Raw genomic sequence first — 22,781 nt, forward strand, 5'->3', positions numbered from 1 at the left:
GTAGTTCTTCTTCTGGTCCTTGGGCTTCTCCAAGCCCACTGCCGTCAGATTCTCAGGCTCCACCTTCATGTGGGCCATCTCATTGTCGGCGTGTTTCCCGAATAGGGTCTCGTCCGAGAAGGGCAGGTTGGCCACCCTCTGCTGGGCTTCAGGCTTCAGTGACGTCAGTCTGAGCCAAGCGTGGCGCCTCGGATTAACTCCATGGCAGTACCCGTGGGCTGCCAGGAGCGACGAGTCTGCAGCTGCGCTGATCAGCTGGTTCGACACCAGCAATCCCTCATTCAGGATCTCCATAAAATCCTCCTCCTTCTCCCGTGGGAGGAGGTTGGCGAACTGTTGGAGGGACTCCCACAGCACCCGATCATAGCGCCCCAACAGCGCAGATGCTCTGGCAGCCTTCATGGAGGTAGCGGCCGTCCCGCATACCTTCCTGCCCGCTGAGTCCAACCAGCGACTCTTCTTGTCTAGAGGCACATTTGAGGATGGGGTGGTGGCGTGTTGCTTCCTCGCCGCCGTCACAATTACGGAATCCGGAACTGGATCCACTCGGAGGAAAGCCAGGTCCGCATCAGGAGCCTTGTATTTCTTTTGCAGCCTGGAGGGGGCTGCCTTCGCCACCGCCGGAGTGAGGAAGAGCTCTATGGCGGGTTCCACTAATCCAGGCACCAAGGGCAACAGAGGCCTAGATAGGTGCTTCTTGTGGAGAGTCTTAAATGTTACGGAGGTCGCAGGCATGGGCAAAGTCAGTTAGATGCCCAGCATGCTCGCACCCGTCAACAAGACTTCCTGAAAGGAGACCACGTCGTCCACAGGGGATAACCTCCTCCAAGGGGATTCTGATAGAGTTGGTGAATAGTTCCCTGCGCTGGACGAATCCGTGCTGTACCTAGACCGATCCCTCCTGCGGTGTCGTCTGGATCTCGTCGATGAGCGACGGCGACTCCTGGATATCCCTCTCCGTCCGGAGCGAGATCTAGGTCTTCTAGGCCTTGGGCGTTCCGCGGGTGCTTGCGGCAGAGCCTGCGGTGGTGGCCTGACCGGGGACCTCGGCCGAGGTGCCCCGTTAGGCGGCGTAGGGAGGTGCGTCAGTGTGACCGACCTCGGAGCCCGTGGCGGTCCATGTAGAGGAACAGGAGGAGGAGGTGGCGAAGGAGTGCGCGGCAGCGGCTCCTTAGGCAGTGGAGGAGGAGGAGTAGGGGACTTCGGCTTGGGGGCGAGTACACCACAGAGTACACTGAGCCCAGTGACTCCCTCATCTTCTTCCTTGGTGTAGGCGATCGAGAGGCAGGGTCTCCTGTCGGTGACCAACGTCGCAGTTGTGCCCCGGAGGATCTGGAAGGACTCCTGGCTCCAGAACGCCTCCTGGAGGATGATCTCTTCCTCTTAGGCGCCGAGCGCCTCTTCGGCGTCGAAGAACGCCTCCTCGGCGCCGACGAACGTCGTCTCGGCGTCGACGACCTATGCCTCGACGACGGGCTTCGCCGCCTCAACGCTGATGATCTGCGCCTTGACGTCGAATGTGATGACCTCCTTCTTGACGCCGATCGTTGAGTCGATGTCGAGGGCGAACGACGATGTCACCTCAACGGCGAACGCCGACGCAGTCTGGAATCCTTACGACGTCGAAGTGTCGACGACGACATCGAAGATGACGACAACGATGATGATAACGTCTTCGGCGGCGGTCTAGTCAGTCCCCTCGACGACGAACGTCGACGTCGCCTCGACCCAGAGCCCTGGGGAGACAGGGAGCAGATCGCCGTCATGCCTCTCTACGCCATCGTCGATGCCATCGACGGAGAACGGCGACGCTTTTTGGCCTTCTTGACGCTGGGGAGCCCCCCAGAGGGCTCAGCATGGACAGAGGAAGCAGATCCAGCATGCCCAGACCCACCTTGACTCTGCAGCCTTCTTTCCTCCAGTCCTTGGAGCCTGATCTTCTTTCTGTCTCTCAGTGTCCTGGAGAAGAAGGTCTGGCAAAGCTCACACTTCTCAAGTAGATGAGTAGAAGGGAGTCACACGATACGCACAGGGTGTGGGTCCTACTTGGCCTTCTTCCTGGAGCACTCCGGGCATTTATCAAACAATGCTGGCATTTTTGACAAAAAAGAAGTGCTCAGAATACTAGAAAAGAAAGAGGGCACCAAAACACGTCGAGTTTTTTGCACTTTGAAAGTGCAAAAATCTTACAATAAACTCAAAAAAGGGAGAGCTCAATGCTCCAGGGTCCTGCTAGCAGGGGCCGGAAAAAAGAACTGAAAGTAAATGGGACCTACTGGGCATACTGGGATACTGAGAAAGTTCTAGAAAGTTTTCTTAAAGGCACGGTATCCCTTTTTGAGCCACATAATGGCAGCCTATGGGGCTTGTCTGTCCTCCCCTTCCTATCTATCATTCCAGAGGCTTTGTTGGTAAAAGGGGAAGTTTTTCTCTATGAAAAAAACTTGGGAGGTTATGCGTTTGTGGTTTTGGTGGAATGTCTAGTTGAAGTACTGGACAGTGTAGCCTGTGGATATAGGCTGCATTATCGGTCTTTACATTCTCTCTTAAGTGTCTGTGCAGGACTGCATTTTTAGACACCATAAGAGATTATTTTTGATTGCTCCGGGGTCCACGCTCATGAGCGGGACTATTCCCTAGATTATGACTATATACAGAGATCCCCTACAACAGAACATGTTAGTCTGTTCATTTTGATTGAAAAAGGATAGTTGAGGGATAACAGAGTGAAGGATGATTTTTTTAATTTATTTTTTTAGGTCTTAGCAGTAGGAGGAGGCTTTTGGATGAGTAAAGGGGAATTTTGGAGGCGAGAAGTCAGAGGGAAGAGTTTAGAAAGGTTTGTTTTAGGGGATCGGTATAGTAAAAAAGGTGTCCGATGATGCAAGGGGGGTACAGTAGGAGAGAGTCTAGAAATGTTTTTTAGGGGGATCATAGTAGTGGTATGGGGTTTAGGATAAATGAGAGAGTGGATGTAGATGATATATTGATAGATGTATAGGATGAGAGATAGTGTAGTGCATTGGAAAGAATAGTAGAAATAAGTATGAGATGAGTCAAAAGGTTGGGCTAGAAGATATATTGAGAGAAGTATAGGCTGAGAAATAGGGCAGTGCATTGGAAATGCTAAATTAGAAGAAAGTGATAAATATAAAGATCCATAAGTGCATTCAAAGTATATAGATACATAAAGGAGGTAAGTATATGTAGATTAAACATATTGATAGAGTCACAGGATGAGAAATAGGGTAGTGCATTGGATATGCTTTTTCAGGAGAAAAGTAACAGACACACAGATCCAAGTACATGGAAGGCACAGATGCAAAATGGAAGTATTTACATGTAGACAAAGATGATATTTATTTATTTATTATTAATATATTTTTTTAAATCCTCTCAACAACAATTTTTTTATATGTTTATACAAAGCAATACACCAAGATAGGTACATATACAGAGGGATATGCTGTAAATTTCTGTTTGCGTATGGTGCTTATGTGGGGAAGAGCCAATTCTTGAGTTGTTTTCTGAAGATAAGTTGGTTGTCGGTGGACCTTATGTTGGGAGATAAAGGGTTCCATAGTTTGGCTGCTTGAACAGAGAAGGATGTGCTACCCATGTTTTTTTTCTTGTATCTTGGGATTTTGAGGTGAGATGCTCCTTTAGAGCGGAGGTTCCTTTGTTGAATGTGTTTGGTGATTTTATTCCTGATGAAGAGCGGTCCCATTCCATGTATTGCTTTGTGGGTGATACAAAGCAGCTTGAACGTGGATCTTCTGGCAACCGGTAAGCAATGCAGGGTTTTCAAGGCAGGCAAGATGTGGTCTTGCAGTTTGAAATGCAAGAGTAATCTGGCAGCCGAGTTCTGAATCCGTTGTAGTCTTTTCATGGTCGTTAAAGGTGATCCGTGGTAGAGGCTATTGGCGTAATCGAGTTTGGACAGAACAAGGGACGCCTTGTCAGGGGTAGTAAGCGCTATATAAATGCAATAACAATATAATACAATAGATGCAATGTCGTAGAGGGAAGTGTTGTAGTGCAGAGTGACGTGGAAAAGGATAGAATGGGTTGGAGTGGATTGAGGGACTGGAGTGGACTGGATTAGGTGGGGTGGATTGGAGTGGGTGGACTGGAGTGGGTGGACTGGGTGGGGTATTGGATAGGGGTGGATTGGAGTGGGGTGGAACAGTTGGGTTTAGGGTGGGGTGAAATGGATTAGAGTAGGGTGAATTAGAGTGGAATGGAGAGGGGTGGATTGGACACAACTGGAGGGGGGTGGAGTGGGTTGGCTTGGAGTGTGGTGGGCTGATTGGATTGAGTGGGATGGATGGAACTGAGGTGGGATGGATTTAATTGTGGTAGAGTAGGGTGGGATCGAGTGGGGTGGATTGGATGCAGTGGATTGCGGTACATTGGAGTGGGGTGGATTGGATGGGGTAGATTAGATTGGAGTGGGTTAGATTGAAATGGGGTGGGTTGGAATGGGGTGGTTTGGAGTGGGGTGGACTGGGTGGGGTGGATTGAAGGGAAGTAGATTGGATTGCAGTAGGGTGGATTGGAGTGAGGTGGATTGGATTGAGTGGAGTGAATTGGGGTAGAGTGGACTGAGGTGGACTGGAGTGGAGTGGTGGGTGGATTGGGGAGAGGTAGATTGGAGTTTGCTGGATTGGGAGCGATGGATTGGCTTGTGGTGAGGTGGATAGGATTGGGGTGAGGTGGATGGTTTTGTAATGGAGTGAGGCAGATTTGTTGGTTTGAAGCGGGGCAGATTGTTTGGACCGGGGTGGGGCAGGTTGTTTTAGATTGGATTAGGCAGATTATTTTGGGTTTGGAGTGGGGCAACTTGTTTTGGATTGGAGCAAATTGTTTTGGATTGGAGTGGGGTGGCTTGGGGGAAGGAGTGGTGTGGACTTGGGTGAGGTGAGGTGGATTGGATTGGAGTGGGGTAGATTCAATTGGGCTGGATTGGGGTGGAATATATTGGAGTGGGGTGGATTGGGATGGAATGGGTGGATTGGGTAAGATGGGGCAGATTGAAGTGGGGCAGAATGGAATGGTTGTTTGTCCTGCTGGGCACGTTTTTGCCAGTCATGCGCCGTCTGTTTGCAGGGCACTAAAAGTTAAACAGAACAAAATAGTACCTCAATCAAATCGGAAGCAGTGGACTGGCACTGATCGAGCTGAACCAATCGGTGCCTGGTCCCTGTGCCACAGGTAGAAAAGTAAGGAGTATGTTACTTACCCTGTAAGCATCTATTTATAGCATGTAGAGCTGCAGATTCACATGCTATGCACACCACTGCCATCCAGTGTTGGGCCCTGACTTAGCAGTTGTTTTTCTCTTATGGTTGACGCCGCTCATCGTATCTCTTCCTCCTCCAGGCAATGCGCATGTTCAACAGTCTTTTGTTAGATTGTAATGTCTTTCCCTCCTGCCATGCAGGAAGTGACGGTATGGTCTGCTAGAGTACCGCTTGCTGTTGAACATGGTTATATTTTTTTGTGTATATGACACTTTTTGAGTATTAGATCATGTCAAATACACACAAAAATATAACCTTGGGAAGGCACATGTCAATCTGCAGCACTACGAAAAGATGTTTACAGGGTAAGTAATGTACTCCATTCGTAGCATGTATAAACATGCCATGCATAGAATGTAAAGAAGTACTTCTCTCAGGGTGGCTTCAAGCATCAGATGGTGTATTTGCTTGAAATAATGTGCGTAGAACTGTTTGTCCCACTAGAGCTTGTTGCTGGCTTGTACATCGACACAATAGTGTTTTGTAAAAATAGTGTTTTGTAAAAGTGTGCGTCGTTTGTCCATGTATCCCCTTTACAAATGTCTGCCATCTGGATATTTCTTGTGAAGTGAGCCCTTGGCGTTGGGTGTAGTATTCGTTTTACTTTGATGTAGTAAATTTGTATGAATTTAACAATCCATCTAGTGATTCCTGACTTTGAGATGGCATTACCCTTCCATGGATATGAAAAAATTACAAATAGTTGTGTATCTCGAAATGTTTTGGTTGTTTCCACATAGTACATATGGCATCTTTAAACAAAGTGTATGTAGTGCCCTTTTGGCAACTGTCTCTGATTTTGGGAAGAAAATGGGTAAATCTAGTGTCTAATTTAAGTGGAAAGGTGATATAACATCGAATTTTGTCTTGCAAAACTTGGAAACAAGCCATGTATTTCGCTAACACTGCTAAGCAATTTAATTGTGACGAGGAAAGCCAATTTTCTTTGTTAGAAATGCAATTTGCATATATGCACAGGTTCAAAAGGTGTGGATATTAATCTTGTCAACACAACTTTTAGGTTTCATGATGGTACGGAGGAGTGCATGGGGAATTACTCTTTTGGGTCCCTCCATGAATGTCTTTATTACTGGTATGTGAAAAAGAGATTGATATCTTCGGTTTTTCAGATATGCAACGATTGCTGCTAAATGCAGTCTTATGGAAGTATATGCTTGAGGTGATCTTTGAAGATGTAATAAGTAACATACCAGTTGCTGTTCAGATTGAGTGCAATGGTTTATATTGTGTGCAGTACAATAGTGGACAAAGCGTTTCCATTTTGCTGCATAACATGTCCTTGTGGTTGGTCTTCTGGCTTCCTTTAGAATCTCCATACATTCTGCTGGTAGTTCCAAGTGCCCACATTCTATGACTTCCGGAGCCAGATTGCAAGGCTAAGCTGTTGTGTGTTCCGGTGCCAGTTTATGCCTGTACTGTGATTGAGAAGATTTGGAAAGTTGGGAAGCTTCTCACGACGTACTAGGGACGGCTTCAGTAGTGTTGTGTACCATAGTTGGCATGCACATTTTGGGGCTATGAGGATCATTGATGTTTGTTTGAGTTTCCTGACCAGATAAGGAATGAGTGGGAGAGGAAGAAAAAAGTATGGGAAATATCACTGACCAATTCATACACAGAAAATTGCCTTTGAAGCGTGGATGTGGGTGCCTCGATGCAAAAGTTTTGGCTTGTTGCGTTTTTTGCAGTGGTGAAGAGATCTATTGTTGGTATCCCCCCACCATTGGAAGTATGTTAGTAGGAGTTGAGTGTGAACTTCCCATTCATGGATTTATTATTGCATCCTGCTTAGTAGGTCTACTTGCGAGTTATCCACTCCTGGTATGTATTGTGCCAGGAGGTTGATATTGTGACCGATGGCCCATTTCTATAAGAATTTAGCTAGTTTAGACAACTGTAACGAATGTGTCCCTCCCAGTTTCTGGATGTAGTAAATTCTGTCATATTGTCTGTGAATAGAATAACATTCTTTCCTGTTATGTTGAGTGGAAATGCTTTGAGAGCCATTTGTATGGCTAGTCGTTGTAGAACATTGATGGGAAATGTTTGTTGCTATGCATACCAGTGACCCTGTTCTGTAATGTCTTCCATGGGATCGCCCCAACTCGTGAGTGAAGCATCTGTAATAATTGTCACTTGCGAGATTGGGCCCTTAAAGGCTCTTCCCTTTAGTGTGTTTTTTGTTTTTCACCATTGTAGTGTCTGATGGACCATGGGTGAAACCAACACTAGATCCTCCAAGCTGCCCCCACTTGTGACCACTAAGATGCTAAGCACTCCTGCAGGGGTTGCATATGCAGTTGTGCATGTGGAACTATTGCTATGCAAGAAACCATCATACCTAGAAGGCTCATTAGCATTCTGATGGAGAGATGATGATGTGGCAGAAAAAGAGCTAGTTGGTTCTGGAGATTGAGAAACCTCTGTGGATTGGGGTAAACTTCCGCTTTGACTGAATTAAGTATGGCTCCAAGATAAGGTTGGAGCAGGAGTATATGGGGTTTTGTTACATTCATTGTGAAACCCAATTTGTGTAAGGTTGATAATGGTTGGGTGTCCTGCAGACATTCCTGTTTGCTGAACTCTTTTTTTTGTTTAATTCTTTTTATTAATGACGATACTTTACATTGCAATCATATTCACACATCTTTAAACAGAGCAATAAGTTAATTAGGAGTCATGTGTTTTCTCACCTAATTCTATCGCTATCTTCTTCTTTTCGTGTACACAGTCCCTATGGTGCTCTGCTCATTCAGTAACTGGGGTTAGATGGCGAGTTGCCTGCGGAGGCTCACAGATGTTTCCTCTGTACTCATTCCATTCCCCCCATATTTGTGACCATTTTCTAGGACAGCCCCTTGATTCATATATTGTTCGTTCCATTAACATACATCAGATCGTTGATGCCTCTTGTGCACCCCATAGCTTTGCAATGTTAGGTTTCGCTACTGTCATTCCTATGTTTGCTGGAACTCTTGAATTGCCAATGGTCCAGGTAAGGGAAGAAGTGGATTTTTTCACTTCTCAGACTGAAGATAGACATCTGGTGAAAACATGTGGGGCTGTTACACCGAATGGTAATACCTTGAACTGATATCGATGTCCACTTACCACACACGAGAGGTACTGGAGTTGTGCTGGATGGACTGGTATATGAAACTATATGTCCTTTAGATCTAATACTGTCATGAAGTCGCCTTCCTGATGTAGTGGTGTCACATACTGTAGTGTGATCATGTGAAAGTATTTAGATAGGATATGTTGATTGAGTAGGCTTAAGTCTATTATGGGACGGAGCGTTCCGTCCTTTTCGGATATTAGAAGTATAGGAAGTATACTCCCTTGCCTTGATATTTGAATGGGACAGATTCAATGGTCCCTTTTTATATTAACGCATTTACCTCTTCTTTTAGCAGGTGTAGATGATGAGGATTAATGGTGTGTTTTCTTGGTGGGATATTTGGTGCTTGAGGTTTCAGCTCCAGGTGATATTTCAGACTGTTATCGAACACCCACTGGTCTGATGTTACTGCCGGCCACAACTGATGGAATTGCTGTAGCCTTCCCGACAGGTGATGTGTGATCTGGTGGAATGACTGGTAAGTTACTATTGTGAGGTAGAGGCTCCCTTTGTGGGTGTTCTGCTACCTTTGCCTCTTGATTTTAAACCACTTCTGTAATATCCTTTCCTCGATTGCTGGTGGTATTGTTGCTGCTGGCGCTAGCAACTTAGGGTCTCTGAGGTGTTATTCTTCGAGGCCCCTCTTCTTTGGTACGTCCGAAAAGGCAGGTGTAATTGCATTATAGAAGGCAAGGCTCCCATTGATTTTGCATTCTCTGTGTACTTTTCGATTTTCTTAAGTTGTGTGTCAACTTCTCGACCAAAGAGATGCTTGCCATCAAAAGCGAAGTTCAAAATGTGTTGTACTTCCAGTTTAAAACCGGATATACAAACCCATGCATGTTGATCGAGCATCACCGAGGAATTATTCCATCTTGCAGGTGTGTCTTCACTATTTAGAACACATCAGATTGTTCAATTAGATACTTGCCTCCCCCTGCAGCCAAATTTTCCCTCTCTTTTTGTATTGCTGGGGGAGCTGCTGTAATAGTTTACTTTATCTGATGTAGCTCTATTATAGAGTGATAGAAGGCCCGCCGAGTTTGTAATTTGCCAATGATTGGCATGTCCTGTTGCAACCCTTTTTTCCTGCAGCGTCACTAGGATTATTTTCCTTGTCAAGAAGTGGAGCATCCCAAGTGTTTTGTGATGCTGTGTTTTATGCACTGTAGTCATGACTAAGGACTTTGCAGTAGGGGGACTTATGATGTAGAGAGGGTCTGAAGTTGAAGACCTGTATTTTCTTTCAAACCTGGGTTTAAGTATCCTTGATTTAACTGGGTCTTTAAATATCTCTTTAGATACTTCCATCATACAGCCTATCATTGGTAGGTACTGCACTGTGCGTTCGGTCCTGGAAAGTGTCTCTATCACGAAATTCGTCTCATCCTTTGTTCTTTGCATTGGCAATTTATGATATTCTGCAACCCTTTGTATCACACTATGATAAGAGGTATCATCTGGTGGAAAATGCTTTGGCTGTGTTAGGCGGTTTTTATGTCTATGTCTGGAAGGACTACATCGTAGTCATCCCATGTGTCTGTGCTTTGTTGTGTGTCTCCATGTGAGTAATAAGCCTCCTGCTCAAGGCTGTCTCCTCCCTTCGCTTTGTGAGAGGGTGAAGGAGATGTTGTGCATGGTGATATTGGGCGAATTAGTGGCATGGGGCTTGTGGCTCTATGCTTTGTCAACCTTTTTGGTAGTGGTTGTGGAAAATCCAAGTCTTGACCTTGTTGCTTGGAAGTTTCAGTGTGATGCAGTTTCTGCATGAATTCATGAAGGGCTTCAAAAACATTGCCTTCTTCCTCTTGCATTTTAGGTTTCTGTGATGTCTTTGCCTGTTTCTCTGGGACTGTTGTCATTGCAGAGGAAGGTGCCTTTATCTTTGGTGTGGTGACAGGTAAGGTTTTAGTCGGCGTTGAAGAGTGACCATGGTCTTTAGCTTTTGTCAGAGTTGAGGAGTGTTTCAATTTGGTATAGGTCAACACCGATCACTTGTACGGCTCCGACTGCTTGTCCGGCGCCGAAGCATGATGTGGTTGTTTTGTTGGCGCTGATGTGTGACAGGGTTGATGGGTGTTTCAGCATCGGTATCAGTGCCATGCCTTTCCTTAGGCTTTGTTGCCCAATTGGGATTGAGAAAGTTCTCGTCCTGTCCCAAGGCTCACTCTTGTGACCAGAGCCAGAGGGCTGCGGTGCACCTGGACGTTGAGGGGCGGTTTATGTAGTATCTACTTTAAATGGAGTGGGTCTATTGTACTCACGGTCCTTGGTGTCATCTTCATCCTGGGCCACAACCCTGGAAGCAGAGCCTGGTGGGTATTGTTCTGGACCTGCACATCTGAGTCCTCTCCCTCACTGAACTCATCGGAGGGGACGTGGTGAGGGCTGGTGATGACATATCCCTCTCCAGTTACAACATTGACATCACTCTCACCCTTGCTGGTGTGAAGCAGGTGGGCTTCTTCTGTGGAAAACTCAGCCTCCGCTGCCATCTCCATGTTATGAGCCAGTCTACAATTCAGTCTGCTTCTCAGTATTTTTTGTTTTTGAATAAGTTGCATGTAGCATCGTCCTGTTCTTTGTACTCCGGCAGCAGACACAGGTTGCATACGTTGTGGGTGTTGGAGTATTCGTATTTCAACAAGCACCAAGGGCACTTTCTAAAAAGACTGTCTTTTTTAGCCTACATTACCTGGAGATGAACATTCGACGGGACTGTGGAAAGCAATGATGTCGAAGTCCACTGAATTTATCCTTCCGATTGACTCCTACACGGTTCGAATGGTTCTAGGAACCGTGTGTATGTTTCTGTTGTTGATTTGAAATATGTTGTAGCTGTGAGGCATACGTAGGCTGCGTGGGCGTAGAAAACGTCACAGAGCTACGATGCCAACACATGCTATGAATATGATGTTAGGCCTGACTGGACGAAATATAAGGCTATAAAGAAGAGTGCTATGCAAGCCAACAAATGGTAAGCAACGGGATGGCATAAAGCCCTTTTTCGTCAACAACAGTGTCTCACAAGCGAGAAAAATGCGCTAGCATGCGCATGCTCTCAGTCTCAAATCAAAAAATTTGTATTTGTAATTGAAATCAGAATTATTCCATTATTCACCAACAGCAGGAAACAGCCTCACCACATCCAAACAGGACACAACCATATCTTTTAAAGAAATTAATGGAATAAAGATACTGGCAACTTATTAAACTAATAGCACAGTGTTGAAGAACACTCTTGAAATGTTAGAAAAACGGGACTGAGATGGTGGTAAGGAGAAATGCCAAATTCCACTCCCTGAATCTGGAGAGGATCCCATGATGGCAAAGAGACAGCAATAGAAATGTGAAACAGCAAGCCCATTGCAATTAATCCTGAAGTGCCTTTGAGCTCTGAAAGGTAACATGACCAATTGTTTTTAAGATATCATTCCATGATTAAAATGCAAATTCAATAGCCACTGCCTGTTGCCCCAAACTTACTGACCCAATAGGACTTGTTAATACAGAATATGTGATTCGGATCCAAGCAAGGCTGGTGAAGGATGTCCATTCACCAAGGGAGAGCACACTCAATGCAAGTGGGCCAGCATCGATTGCATGCTTAACCTTCAAAAGTTTAACATTTTAAACATAGATTTAAATAAAGAAAACACACAACTTTAGAAAGCTAGAGCACCCACCTGTGGTGGAAAAAAAACGAGAAAATGTCTTAACTTTCTTTAACCTGCTTAGCTTCCACCCTCTTTGCCTCAATGAACGAGTAACTATAATGGTAGAAATTCTTTCATACCAGTTCCTTGAGAAAGTTATAATACAGGTTGTAGAAATCTGGCTCTTTATATAGTGGGCCAAAAGGAGGTGGACTGTGTAGAGTCCAAGCAAACCCCAGTTGGCTTACAGAGGTACAAATGACACCTCAAATGTTGTGGTAGTGTGGGTGAGCAGTTACACATATTAGAGGGTAGTGCTAAGCATTTATTGCACACACAAAGGAAGAAAGTGAGAAACATACTCAAAAAAGAAATCAGACACTAATTTATAAATATTACACATACTTTTATACGAATTTAGATACCAAGATCATCTGAATCAGGTAAGTACTTTTCGAGTCATGAATTTTTAGTTTGCAAAATTTGACAGTGCAATTTTTGGGAGTGGCAATGTTGTACAATGGGGGAAAACATGTACTGCATTTTGGCACTTGACAGCGACTTACGGACTGTTCTTGTGGAATTATGGTGAATATTGGGTTGTGGTCAAACGCTACACCAACAGGTCACTTCGGGTCGCTCTGTGGTGTCTGGGTGCAGAGGTGTGTTACGGTGTTGGGTGTCCAATTCAAACTAATGGTTAACAGTCCAGTCAGAAAGAGGCTGCAGGCTGGGACTGGGGGAACAGTTCGGGGGAACCCACAGGGTGGCTCAACCCTTGAGATGCTCAGGCACGTAGGGACACTGTTGGTCCACTTCTCCTCCAGCTGCGGGGCTAGGGTGCAGTGGTGTCTTTTGGCATCGGGTTCAGTGCTTGAGCCACTTGCAGTTGGAGGGGGCCTGCAGAAAGAGGATTCAGGTTCCAACTGGAAGTTCAGTCTTACAAGATCCAAGGATGGGCTTGGCTCTTGTGGACCTCAAGACCTCGTGGGCACCATCAAATCCCTCTGACTCTGGCTGTTGTGCGCGGGTACAGAAGCACTTAAAGGTGTCGGCAGCCAGAGGCTCCCCCTTGGTCTTTGTTTCTGCTGAAGAGGAGCAAACAGGACAGCTGGGCCCCTCATGATGTGGGTCCCACTGTCCCTGAAGTCCGGTGACATGCAGGTTGGTTTTCCTCTGGGTTGGTATTCGGACTGGACACAACAAGCCTTGGCTGCTCAAAGGGGTCCAGTACCCAGGTATTGGTACTGTGCAGCTCCGGTCGATGCTGGCTTCCCACATTTGGCAGGAGGACGGATCTGACCTGTGGAGGCATGGCTACCCTTTCCTGGGTGGCTGCAGGGTCGGTGGTCCCGGTGAGTAGGACGGTGAACCAGATCTTGCTTGTTTTGGTGCCTGCGGCTGCAGAGGATTAGCTTCTCTCCTCCAAGGTAGTTCATTTGGCAATTGGCGAAGCACAGCAGTCCTCTGGGTTTCTTGGAGTCTGCACAGTGGCAGGATGAGTCGGTTGCCCCATGAGGGTCGGGTGTAGAAGGCAGGCTGGCAGGGTTGGCGCCAAGTCAGTTGTGCTTCTCTGTTCTCGAGTCAGCAGTCTTATATGGCCACTCATCCTTTTGTGTCCATTGAAATCTGAAGTCCTAGTGTCAGGGGGTCTCCTAAATACTTAATTTATGGGTGTTCAGGATAGTAGCCAATGGGCTACTTACCCCTGGGGTATCACCCTGTACCAGAATTAATAATTCCACCACACACAAGATGGTGGAATTTCTACCTTTGTGTTCAATTCAGGCTGTTCACCTTAGAAGTGTGTCCAGCCTGGCAGTGCAACACACCTCCTGCATAACTAATTTTCCTGCTTATTCTAGTGCCAGATGGGCCCAGGGCAGGCGGTGGCATTTCTACTCTCAAGTTGAAGCCTTGGGTCAAAGGCGGCAAAGGCCTTTGAACTGTCCTGCCTTGATATGCAGAACACCAGTCATCCTGCTTGGAAGAGGTGCGAAACACCTCTTGCTAGAGCAGGCATTGTTTCTGTCCTCTGAGAGTGAGGCTCTCGCTCGCAAGGGTTCATTAACTCATCTGTGGTGGCAGGTTGGACCAGTCAGCCAGCGCAGAAGAGGACTAGTTGGGTACAGGGGGTACCTCTAAGGTACCCTCTGGGTGCATTTATTAATAAATCCATCACTGGAATAAGTGTGGGTGAATTAATACAAGGTGTTTGACACCAAACACTATAGGTTTCAGGGAAGCGGTTATGTAGCTGGGTAACTTGTTTTGACCAGTGCCCAGTACATACCTTAAGATGGCTTCCCTGCTAACTTGCAATATCTAGTAATAGAACTAGACATCACAGGGGTATATCTGCTCAGGCAGATATGGGCTCACATAAAATATAATGCATCCTGGCTTAGGGCTCAAAGGTCTGCTGTAGGTGTGGCTTACATATATTAAATGCAGTGACATTGGCATGACACACAGAAGTGTGTCCTGTGATGTTTTCACTCATGGTTTGCACCATGTCGCACAACCTGCAATGGCAGTCTGTGTGGAATTTGTATGTGGGTCTCTTAGAGTGGCATGAGATTTGCTGCAGCCCTTAACACCCATGCCTTAGGTACCTTGGGTACCATTTACTAAGGACTTACAGGGGTGCTTAAGTCCTTAGCCAATTGTAGAACAATTAGACTCCACCTTGTTTTAGGGAAGGAGCTCTGGCACTGAGGTCTGGTAGGCCTCATACCAAGAGTCGAAAATAAGCATCTAGCAGCTAAAAGGGTAAAAAGTGGGGGGACAACAGTAACAAAAGCCCAGTTTCCAACACAGGTGCTTCGTGCTTTGGCATTACAATGTCCTGAAACGAAGGAAACATTACAACTTACCATGTTGAATACAGTGTTCAAAAATACACTCATGATTTTCAAAACAATCAGGTCAGCAACACCAGACCTACTTGGCTTTCGGCCTTCAGAGTACACCCAGAAATGCATCTTCATAATCAGATACACAGTATTCTTGTTTAAAAGGCGCAATACATGAGAGCTACAAATCATAACGTACATCGGAGAAGTGAAATGATTTAGCCATTGGCATTTACATCATGCACAGAAAAGGCCTACAAACATAACCATCTGAAATAAAAGAAATTAAAATAATGTAAGAGACTCACCTCCTGCTGTTCAAAAATAGGCTGATATTTCTCAAGTGACAGTTTTCTGAGGAGGCCAGACAGTTCATCTTGATTGAAACAACCAAAGTAAATATTAGCAAACTTGCAATAGCACTTAAATGCAAAAGCATTTGAAAGCAAGGAAAGCATGAATGAACCAATTCCATGTGTTTTTTCCAAAGGGTTTCAGAGAAAGTTGTAGCTACTTCTCTGTAACAATATTTATCGTACAAGGAGTTCTACTTAGCCTTTCCCTTGTTTGCTAAATAACACTGAGCTATGACTAGAATGGTAATGATGTACGGCATATGCAACCCAGAGGCCTTATGTAAATCAATTAATCAAAGTAAGCTTTGTTCGTTTTTTGGGGGAAAAAACCCATATACGCAGAACACCATGAAACTATACATCAGCTAAAATCCAATCATCAATAAATAAAAGTAAGAATATACATACATTGTAAAAGTGTAAAAACAATTCAAGATAAGCACACACAACTGATACAGTACATATTAAAGAAAAACAATAACCACAAATCTCATGGGGTGCCTAGTCACAACCATTTCTGAACCTTAGAGCGACTTTCTGAAAAGTAAGTACATTAAAAATGAGCAACTGCGAATACATAAGTGCCGCTCGGACTTGAAAGAAATTTACCTTTTTTTAAATGGGAATACCAAATCCAAATCCAAATCCAAAATTCTTTATTTCGGCCATTTAGGCCATAAAAGATACATATAAAAACATGCATACAAAAATACATATTAGATAAAACATTAAATTAAAAGATACTTTGAAAGGGTGAATGAAAAGACAACCATTCCCAAAAGGTAGTCAAAAGATACATTGGCAGTACTATTAATTTAGCAGTACCATCCTTAGGTAATCAGACTTTTAGTAGTTTCCTCCTGATGTGCCACATGGCCATTAAGAATTTTGCGACTGCAAATACTATATGAGGGGAAGTGTTGGTTTTCAATATTCTGTACGAAATCACATGACTCCTTACGCCCAAGTTCCTACACAGAGGCACTAGCCAGTGTTTCCTAGGTCTGTCGTAGGCTGGGCAGAAGAACAGGACATGAATTTCCTCCTCATCACAGTGGCTGCAACCGGGGCATATTTTGTCTTCCCCCTTGGCCCATTTACACGTGAAGGATTTAATGGGTAAGGTGCCAAGTCTCCATTGGATGAATAGCTTTCTTGCCAATATCGGGAAGATAATGTCCATAAAACTTTCAAAGTAGTAAGAATTTTTGGAGTTCAGGAAATGTTCAGTTAAAATCCCATTGTGGGGTGCAAGCACAACGGAAGCAAGACTTCTTTCCTTATGAACTTCTACAAGTCTTTTCCGGGAAACTTTTTGACAACCTAACTCAGGGGCCTCCCAAAGCTCATGGAGACTCAGCCGATACAGTTCTTTCTTTACAAAGGTTAGCCACGGAATTTTGTCGCATTGGTTTAGGTTCATTACATGGATAAGATCTTGCCTGTAGTGTTTAAGCTCATTGGTAGTCCAAAGCCTGTGCCAAAATCTTAACGGCTTTGATTCAAGATCCTGCCCTATGGGAGAGAGGCCCATGTCTAATCTTAGAGGAAGAAGGGGTGTACCACGGGGAAGGGCCAAAAGGCGTCTCAGAAAATTGTTTTCTACACTCGTGAGCGCTTTTCCAGCTCTATGGCCCCACAACTCGCTGCCATATAATGCAGCCGCTTTGGCTTGTGTTTTGTACATTTCAACTGCCGGGGCAATAGGTTTAAAAGTAGAGGTATTCGTAACCTTCAAGATTGCCCCAGACAGTTGAGACAGCCTTATCCGTGTTCTTGCTATCTGAGGTTCCCAAGCTAAATTCTCATGCAGTGTTACCCCCAGACACTGTAATGTTTTTACCCTCTCCAGACTTACGGAGCTCAATGAAGGGTTTGGTCTTGTCTTGGTGGAGGGGTTAAATATCATGAATTTGGTCTTCCCTGTATTGATCTCTAGACCGTACTGTCTACAGAAGAGACCAAATCCATCCAGGGTCCGCTGTATTCCCATCGGAGATTTGGAGAGCAGGAGGGTATCGTCAGCAAACATGATGGCCGGCACCCTCCTGCCCGCCAAAAATGGGGCATCATTGTCCCTGACATTACTAAGATGGGATAAGACGTTATTAACGTAAAGGCAAAACAGGGTTGGCGCCAACACGCAACCCTGGCTTACCCCCCTAAGGACCGGGAACCTTTTTGACAAAACTCCACCCCTCCCACATCGAACCTGAGCAAAAGTACCTTCATGAAGTCTAATTATGGCCTGTAAGAGATGAGTTGGAACTCCCATCTCATTTAAAACCTCCCAAAAATGTTTTCGGGGACTAGGTCAAATGCTGACCTCAGGTCCACGAACACCATATACAGCCTCCCTCCCTCGATCCTCACAGATTTCCAGTAGAGGAGTACGAGGCGGAAGATCTGGTCCATGGTGGACGTGTTTTTCCTGAAGCCAGCCTGAAGGGGGCTTAGAATATCTCTATCCTCCATCCAGTCCAGGAGATGGTCCAGTATGAGGCGGGAAAAAAAGTTTTGGGGCACGTCTATAAGGCTGATCGGCCTGTAATTGGCTGGGAGGAGAGGACAGCCCTTCTTGAAAATGGGAACTATCTCTGCCCCCAGCCAAGTACAGGGGATCTCCATGCCTCCTGCAATAGAATGGAAAAGAATATGGAGGTACGGGGCCCAGATCTCAGGGTGGGACCTGAAAAGGTCACCGGGCAGTTTGTCGAGTCCCGGAGCTTTACCCAGCGCCAGTCTATCTATTGACTGGCCACCACCCCGAGACTGAATTCCAATCTATCGCCAGATTGGGATAGGAAAGCAGCAGCCACATCATTGGTACCATCAAAACTATCTTCATAGAGTTTACCAAAGTGGGCTTCCCACACAGAAGCTGCAATATTGGGCTCTACTGCAGCTTTTGGTTCGCCTGAGCCGATATTCACTAGTGACCAGAATCTCCTGGAGTCCCTCGTTTCAAGGGCAGAAGAGAGATCCTGTCATCTGTCCCAGTCCCATTCTGACCTTGCCCGGGCCATTACACCCTTATATTCACGCCTAAGCTTGGCCACCCTAGTCCTATCAGTACCTGCTTTTACTGCTGTTAATAATTCAGTCTTAGCCTTTTTACAGGCTAGGTTATACCAGGAAGAGGTTCTGGTCTTTTGCTTACACCGCGCTACCTCCGGGTAGAGGACCTCACCCAGAGCACCCACTAACTCTTCATGAATTAGAGCTAAACTCTTGTTAAAGTCTTCAGGTCTGGGTTGATTAATTAAATTGTCCAGATCCTCAAACTTGGGGAGTACTAGCTCATACAATTTCCTGGTGCTTTCTTTCGAATTTGCCAGTTTCTCCCATTTAACCCTACGCCTGTTAGAGGTGAGTACCAGATTGCATGGGTCCTCCCTAGTCTCAGCGGGCTGCGGGCCAGGTACTATTGCAGAATGCACTAAGTGTAGTAGAAGTGCATTATGGTCGCTATCCGTACGTGGGACTACTTTAAAGTCCTCGACCCTGGGCCACAAACTAATATCTACAAAGATGTAGTCCAGCCGTGACTCATGGTCCTTCCTATTGAAGGTACATTGTGAGGGGGTATCTGAGATTGTTCGTCCATTGCATGCCCTTACCGCAAAATTGAGCGTCAAAGACATAATTTGTACCGCAAGTGGGGACCAAGATTTAGGGTGAGGAGATTGGCACACCGGGACACCCCAAAAATCATCTTCTGCAGTAAGCGCCCCTTCCCTCAACCCCTCTAGTGGTTCAAAGTGACAATTAAAGTCTCCACCCATCACTATCTTACAGTCTTCAGGTAGCTGGCCCAAAAAAGACGAAAGGTCTTCAAGTGTGGGTGACTCCATAGTTGGACCAACAGGACGGGAATACACATTTATGATTGCTATCTTAGGGGCATTGGGCCACTTCAGTATAACACACTGTATGTCCTGGGAAGACGTAACTATGTTCTCCGCAGTGCATCCAATGTGGCTACCTACCCACACCGCCAAGCCACCCGAGGGCCTCCCCTTACCACTCCAGCTGGCCTTGATTTCAAAAACTGCATATCCCATTCTGGATAGGGATTCCCTAGCCCAAGTCTCTTGGAAGAGACAAACATCACTATTAGTTACTATGGAGTCTCATTCATCAGTATGTATTTTGTTGGCGATACCGGCAACATTCCATGACAAAACCTTCAAAATTCCGGGTGGAGATATAGATTTGGAACCCGATGTCCCGGTTTTGGCGTGATCAATAACCACTTGCGAAGCAGGGGACCCAAATGAGAATGTTGAATCCTGGTTAAATGGGACAAGGGATATTGAAGTCGTGTCAGGCTGGTCACGGGAGATCTGTGCATAGACATGTGCACTATCAGGTAGGATATTATCTTGGGCCCGCACACTACAAGGAGTTGGGTTATCTGGCTGCAACGTGTCATTTTCCCCGGTGGTATTGGCAGCGTTACCTCCCGCGTTCCCCTGGCCTTCATGTACACTAATAGTTGGACAGGTCTGTTTGCAGCGACTTAGCTTCATATTGTTACTATTACTCCTCGGAGATAGCGGTGGGTTGGTGAAAATACCCAACGCAATCTTCGAGGCCTGAAAAGGCTTCAAATCTATTTTTAACTTCCAGACGAGTAAAGGGGAGCAGATGTTCCATCCCCCTTGTTTCAAGCATGTGAACCGGCCTCCCGGAATTACTACCATAGCCCCTATGGGGAACAGTTTCCCACCCAAATACATTCTCTGGGGCCATAGAACTGGGCATCGAGGACAAGTATGGATTATTAAATTTGGTACCTGGATTACTCAATAGGGCAGGGGGTGGCCAAGGACAAGACATGGGAGCCACTAGGGCTCTTGGATAAAAGTATGTGAGGTCACAGGGCATGATTGTTTTACCTAAATTCCCAGGCATCCAGCTGAGGATGTGCCTAACCGCTTCAGGGTCTCTAAAAATAACCACAATGAGCTCACCCTTGATGTCTTTTTCTCGGCTCCCCAGCCATGGGAGTCGGCGTACATGCACGATCTCCCCGTTGATGTTACCAGGGAGCGGTCTATTCTCGGTCAGCCAATGCATGGTTTTATTTTTGAGCTGCAGGGGTCCTTCTCTCTTGTGATGATGATGATTGATGATTAAAATTTATAATGCGCAGACAATGACCCGCAGGTATCAAGGCGCCTAACAGAAAGAGGTCAAAAAAGAAGAATGCTGCTATGCTACATGTACGCTTGCGTAACAAGGTGGGTTTTCAGAGCCTTTTTATAAGCCTGAAGGGTGGGCAGAGATCTTATTTCCAGAGGAAGAGCATTCCACCAGGTAGGGGCCAAGGTGGAGAAGGCCTTACCACCCCATTTCGCTCTCCTGAAACGAGGGGTCGTTAACAGAAGTCTCCCGGAAGATCGAAGGTTTCTGGTGGGGAGATAGCGGGACAGGATGGAGCCTAGACCAGAAGGGCTGTTTCTGGCCAAAGCCTTGTATGTAAGGCACAATATCTTAAAATTGATCCGGGCCTCTACGGGGAGCCAGTGTAGCAGCTTTCTAGCTGCTGTGGCTGAGGAGCGCTTGGGGAGGTCCAGGACAAATCTGGCAGCGGCATTTTGGACTACCTGTAGGCGTTGCAGTAGGCCTTTTTTCAGGCCCGCATACAAGGCATTACAGTAGTCAATCCTAGAGCCTATTAAAGCAACTGCTAGTTGTTTCCTGGCCTGGAGGGAGAGGTAATTCCTAATTCTTCTCAGGATATGAATCATGCCCCAGCAGGTGGAGATGGTACGACTAATCTGCTTGCTCATGTCCAGGGCGGGGTCAATCATAACCCCCAGATTCTTAGCAGAGATGGTGGGGGTGGGGCTGGCTCCCAGTGACTCTGGCCACCAGCTAGGTGACCAAATTTCCTCTTTCCCTCCGAACACCATCACCTCTGTCTTCTCTCCATTTAGTTTAAGCGAGTTTGTTATCATCCACTTGCCGACTGCCTCCATGCAAGATCTAAAATTGGAGGCAGTAGGAGCGCTAGCATGGGAGAGAGAGACCAGGATCTGGGTGTCGTCAGCATAGGAAATTATCTCCATCCCGTAAGATCTGATCAGCCTGGCAAGTGGGGTCACGTAGATATTAAAGAGGGTCGGACTTAAAGCCGACCCCTGAGGGACCCTACATTGCACAGGAAGGTGAGGAAATATAAATTTTATGGTCAAGTTGTGTTCCCTAGCGCGTACCCCACCGACTCCATGTACCAGCTTAAAGTGCATGTAACTTCCCTCCTGTGCCAGCTATGAAGACGCAAATACATTTGCGTCCAACGTTAACTTGTCCTCTTTCAGACCCACCCTGAATGGGTTAAATAGTCCGTTCCTAAGTATGCTATGCCAACGTCTTTTTGTAGTGTACTTTACATGTTTTTCCTGCTCTGGCAAAGTAGGCCCTGAATTTCTGCCATCGAGCCTCTTTTTCTGGCTTCTGACTATGACGGTCTCAGCCCAGGCTGCCTCTGTACCCGTGAACTCTGACTTACTTCCAGCGCGGCCCCTTGCGCTTAGCTCAGCCTGCTTTCTGCCAAGACTGACTATAACCTTCGAGTTATCTGTTCCGCTCCTCGAAAATGCATTCCTGCCTACCAGCTTCAGTAAACATCCTCCCCAGCTGCAGAGCCAAAGGGCCGACCCGTTTCAGTGCAAGTAATTCATAGCCTCTGTTACCATGCTTCCATGGAAGGCCCCGTGCCCCCGCGCTTCTCATGCAGACACTTAGGCGCTTATACACGCATCCACAGTTAGCATAGAATAGTTTCTGCCCTAGAGACCTTTCCGGCCAGATAATATGGTTCCTAAACATCAGATATCAGATATGATAGAAGTACAAGTTGATCTGACATGCCAGACTTCTGTCTCTTTCCGTCAGTGTAAATGTCAAGTCCCCTGCACCCCTCCAAGCACACGTCATGCAGCTGCGCGCGCATCCAAGCTTCTGATTTCTGCTGACATTGCAACATTTCTGTTAAACGCCACCCCTTGGTGACACCTATCAGTGACGTTTCTAGCACACATCTCCAGTTCACGCCTCTTGATTACGTACTAGTACCACGTGTATACTGTTATCTTGTCTTCTCTCAACTGTTACGCCTCCTGCACTGTTGCTTATGATATGAATTAAGTATATAAGCTATGTATTGTCAATAAAATGTAGCGCTCTATCCCTTCTGACACCCCTGTGGTGGTCAGAATCCGATATCCTGGTCATGACCATTCCTTTCTGAGGAATAAAACCCCTAAGAAACTCTAACACCACGGACTCTGGTTTTTTCTTTCCGATCTGAGTTATTATTGATTAAGTACTTACCTGCATAGAAATTAAGAGAGTAAATTAATTATTTACGTCATTTTGGCGCCCGAACAGGGACCCCTCCCCCACCTCACGCGCCGGTTGGCGCATTGCAAGCTCTGTCCCCTGCCATCAGTTAGATG

At 46.1% G+C, this 22,781-nt stretch overlaps 1 protein-coding gene across 2 annotated transcripts in view; it reads right to left on the reverse strand.

Moving 5' to 3' along the window:
- The window catches only part of ANKS6 (ankyrin repeat and sterile alpha motif domain containing 6), a 464,962-nt gene that overhangs the window by 144,640 nt on the left and 297,541 nt on the right, over positions 1-22,781 (reverse strand). For both annotated transcript variants that reach the window (XM_086965382.1, XM_086965381.1), the window contains exon 13: positions 15,265-15,332. In XM_086965382.1, coding sequence (XP_086821508.1) covers positions 15,265-15,332 — 68 coding nt within the window. The remainder of the gene's footprint in view (positions 1-15,264; positions 15,333-22,781) is intronic.

Source organism: Lissotriton vulgaris, chromosome 4_1 (genome assembly GCF_964263255.1).
Source record: "Lissotriton vulgaris chromosome 4_1, aLisVul1.2, whole genome shotgun sequence".
NCBI lineage: Eukaryota > Metazoa > Chordata > Amphibia > Caudata > Salamandridae > Lissotriton > Lissotriton vulgaris.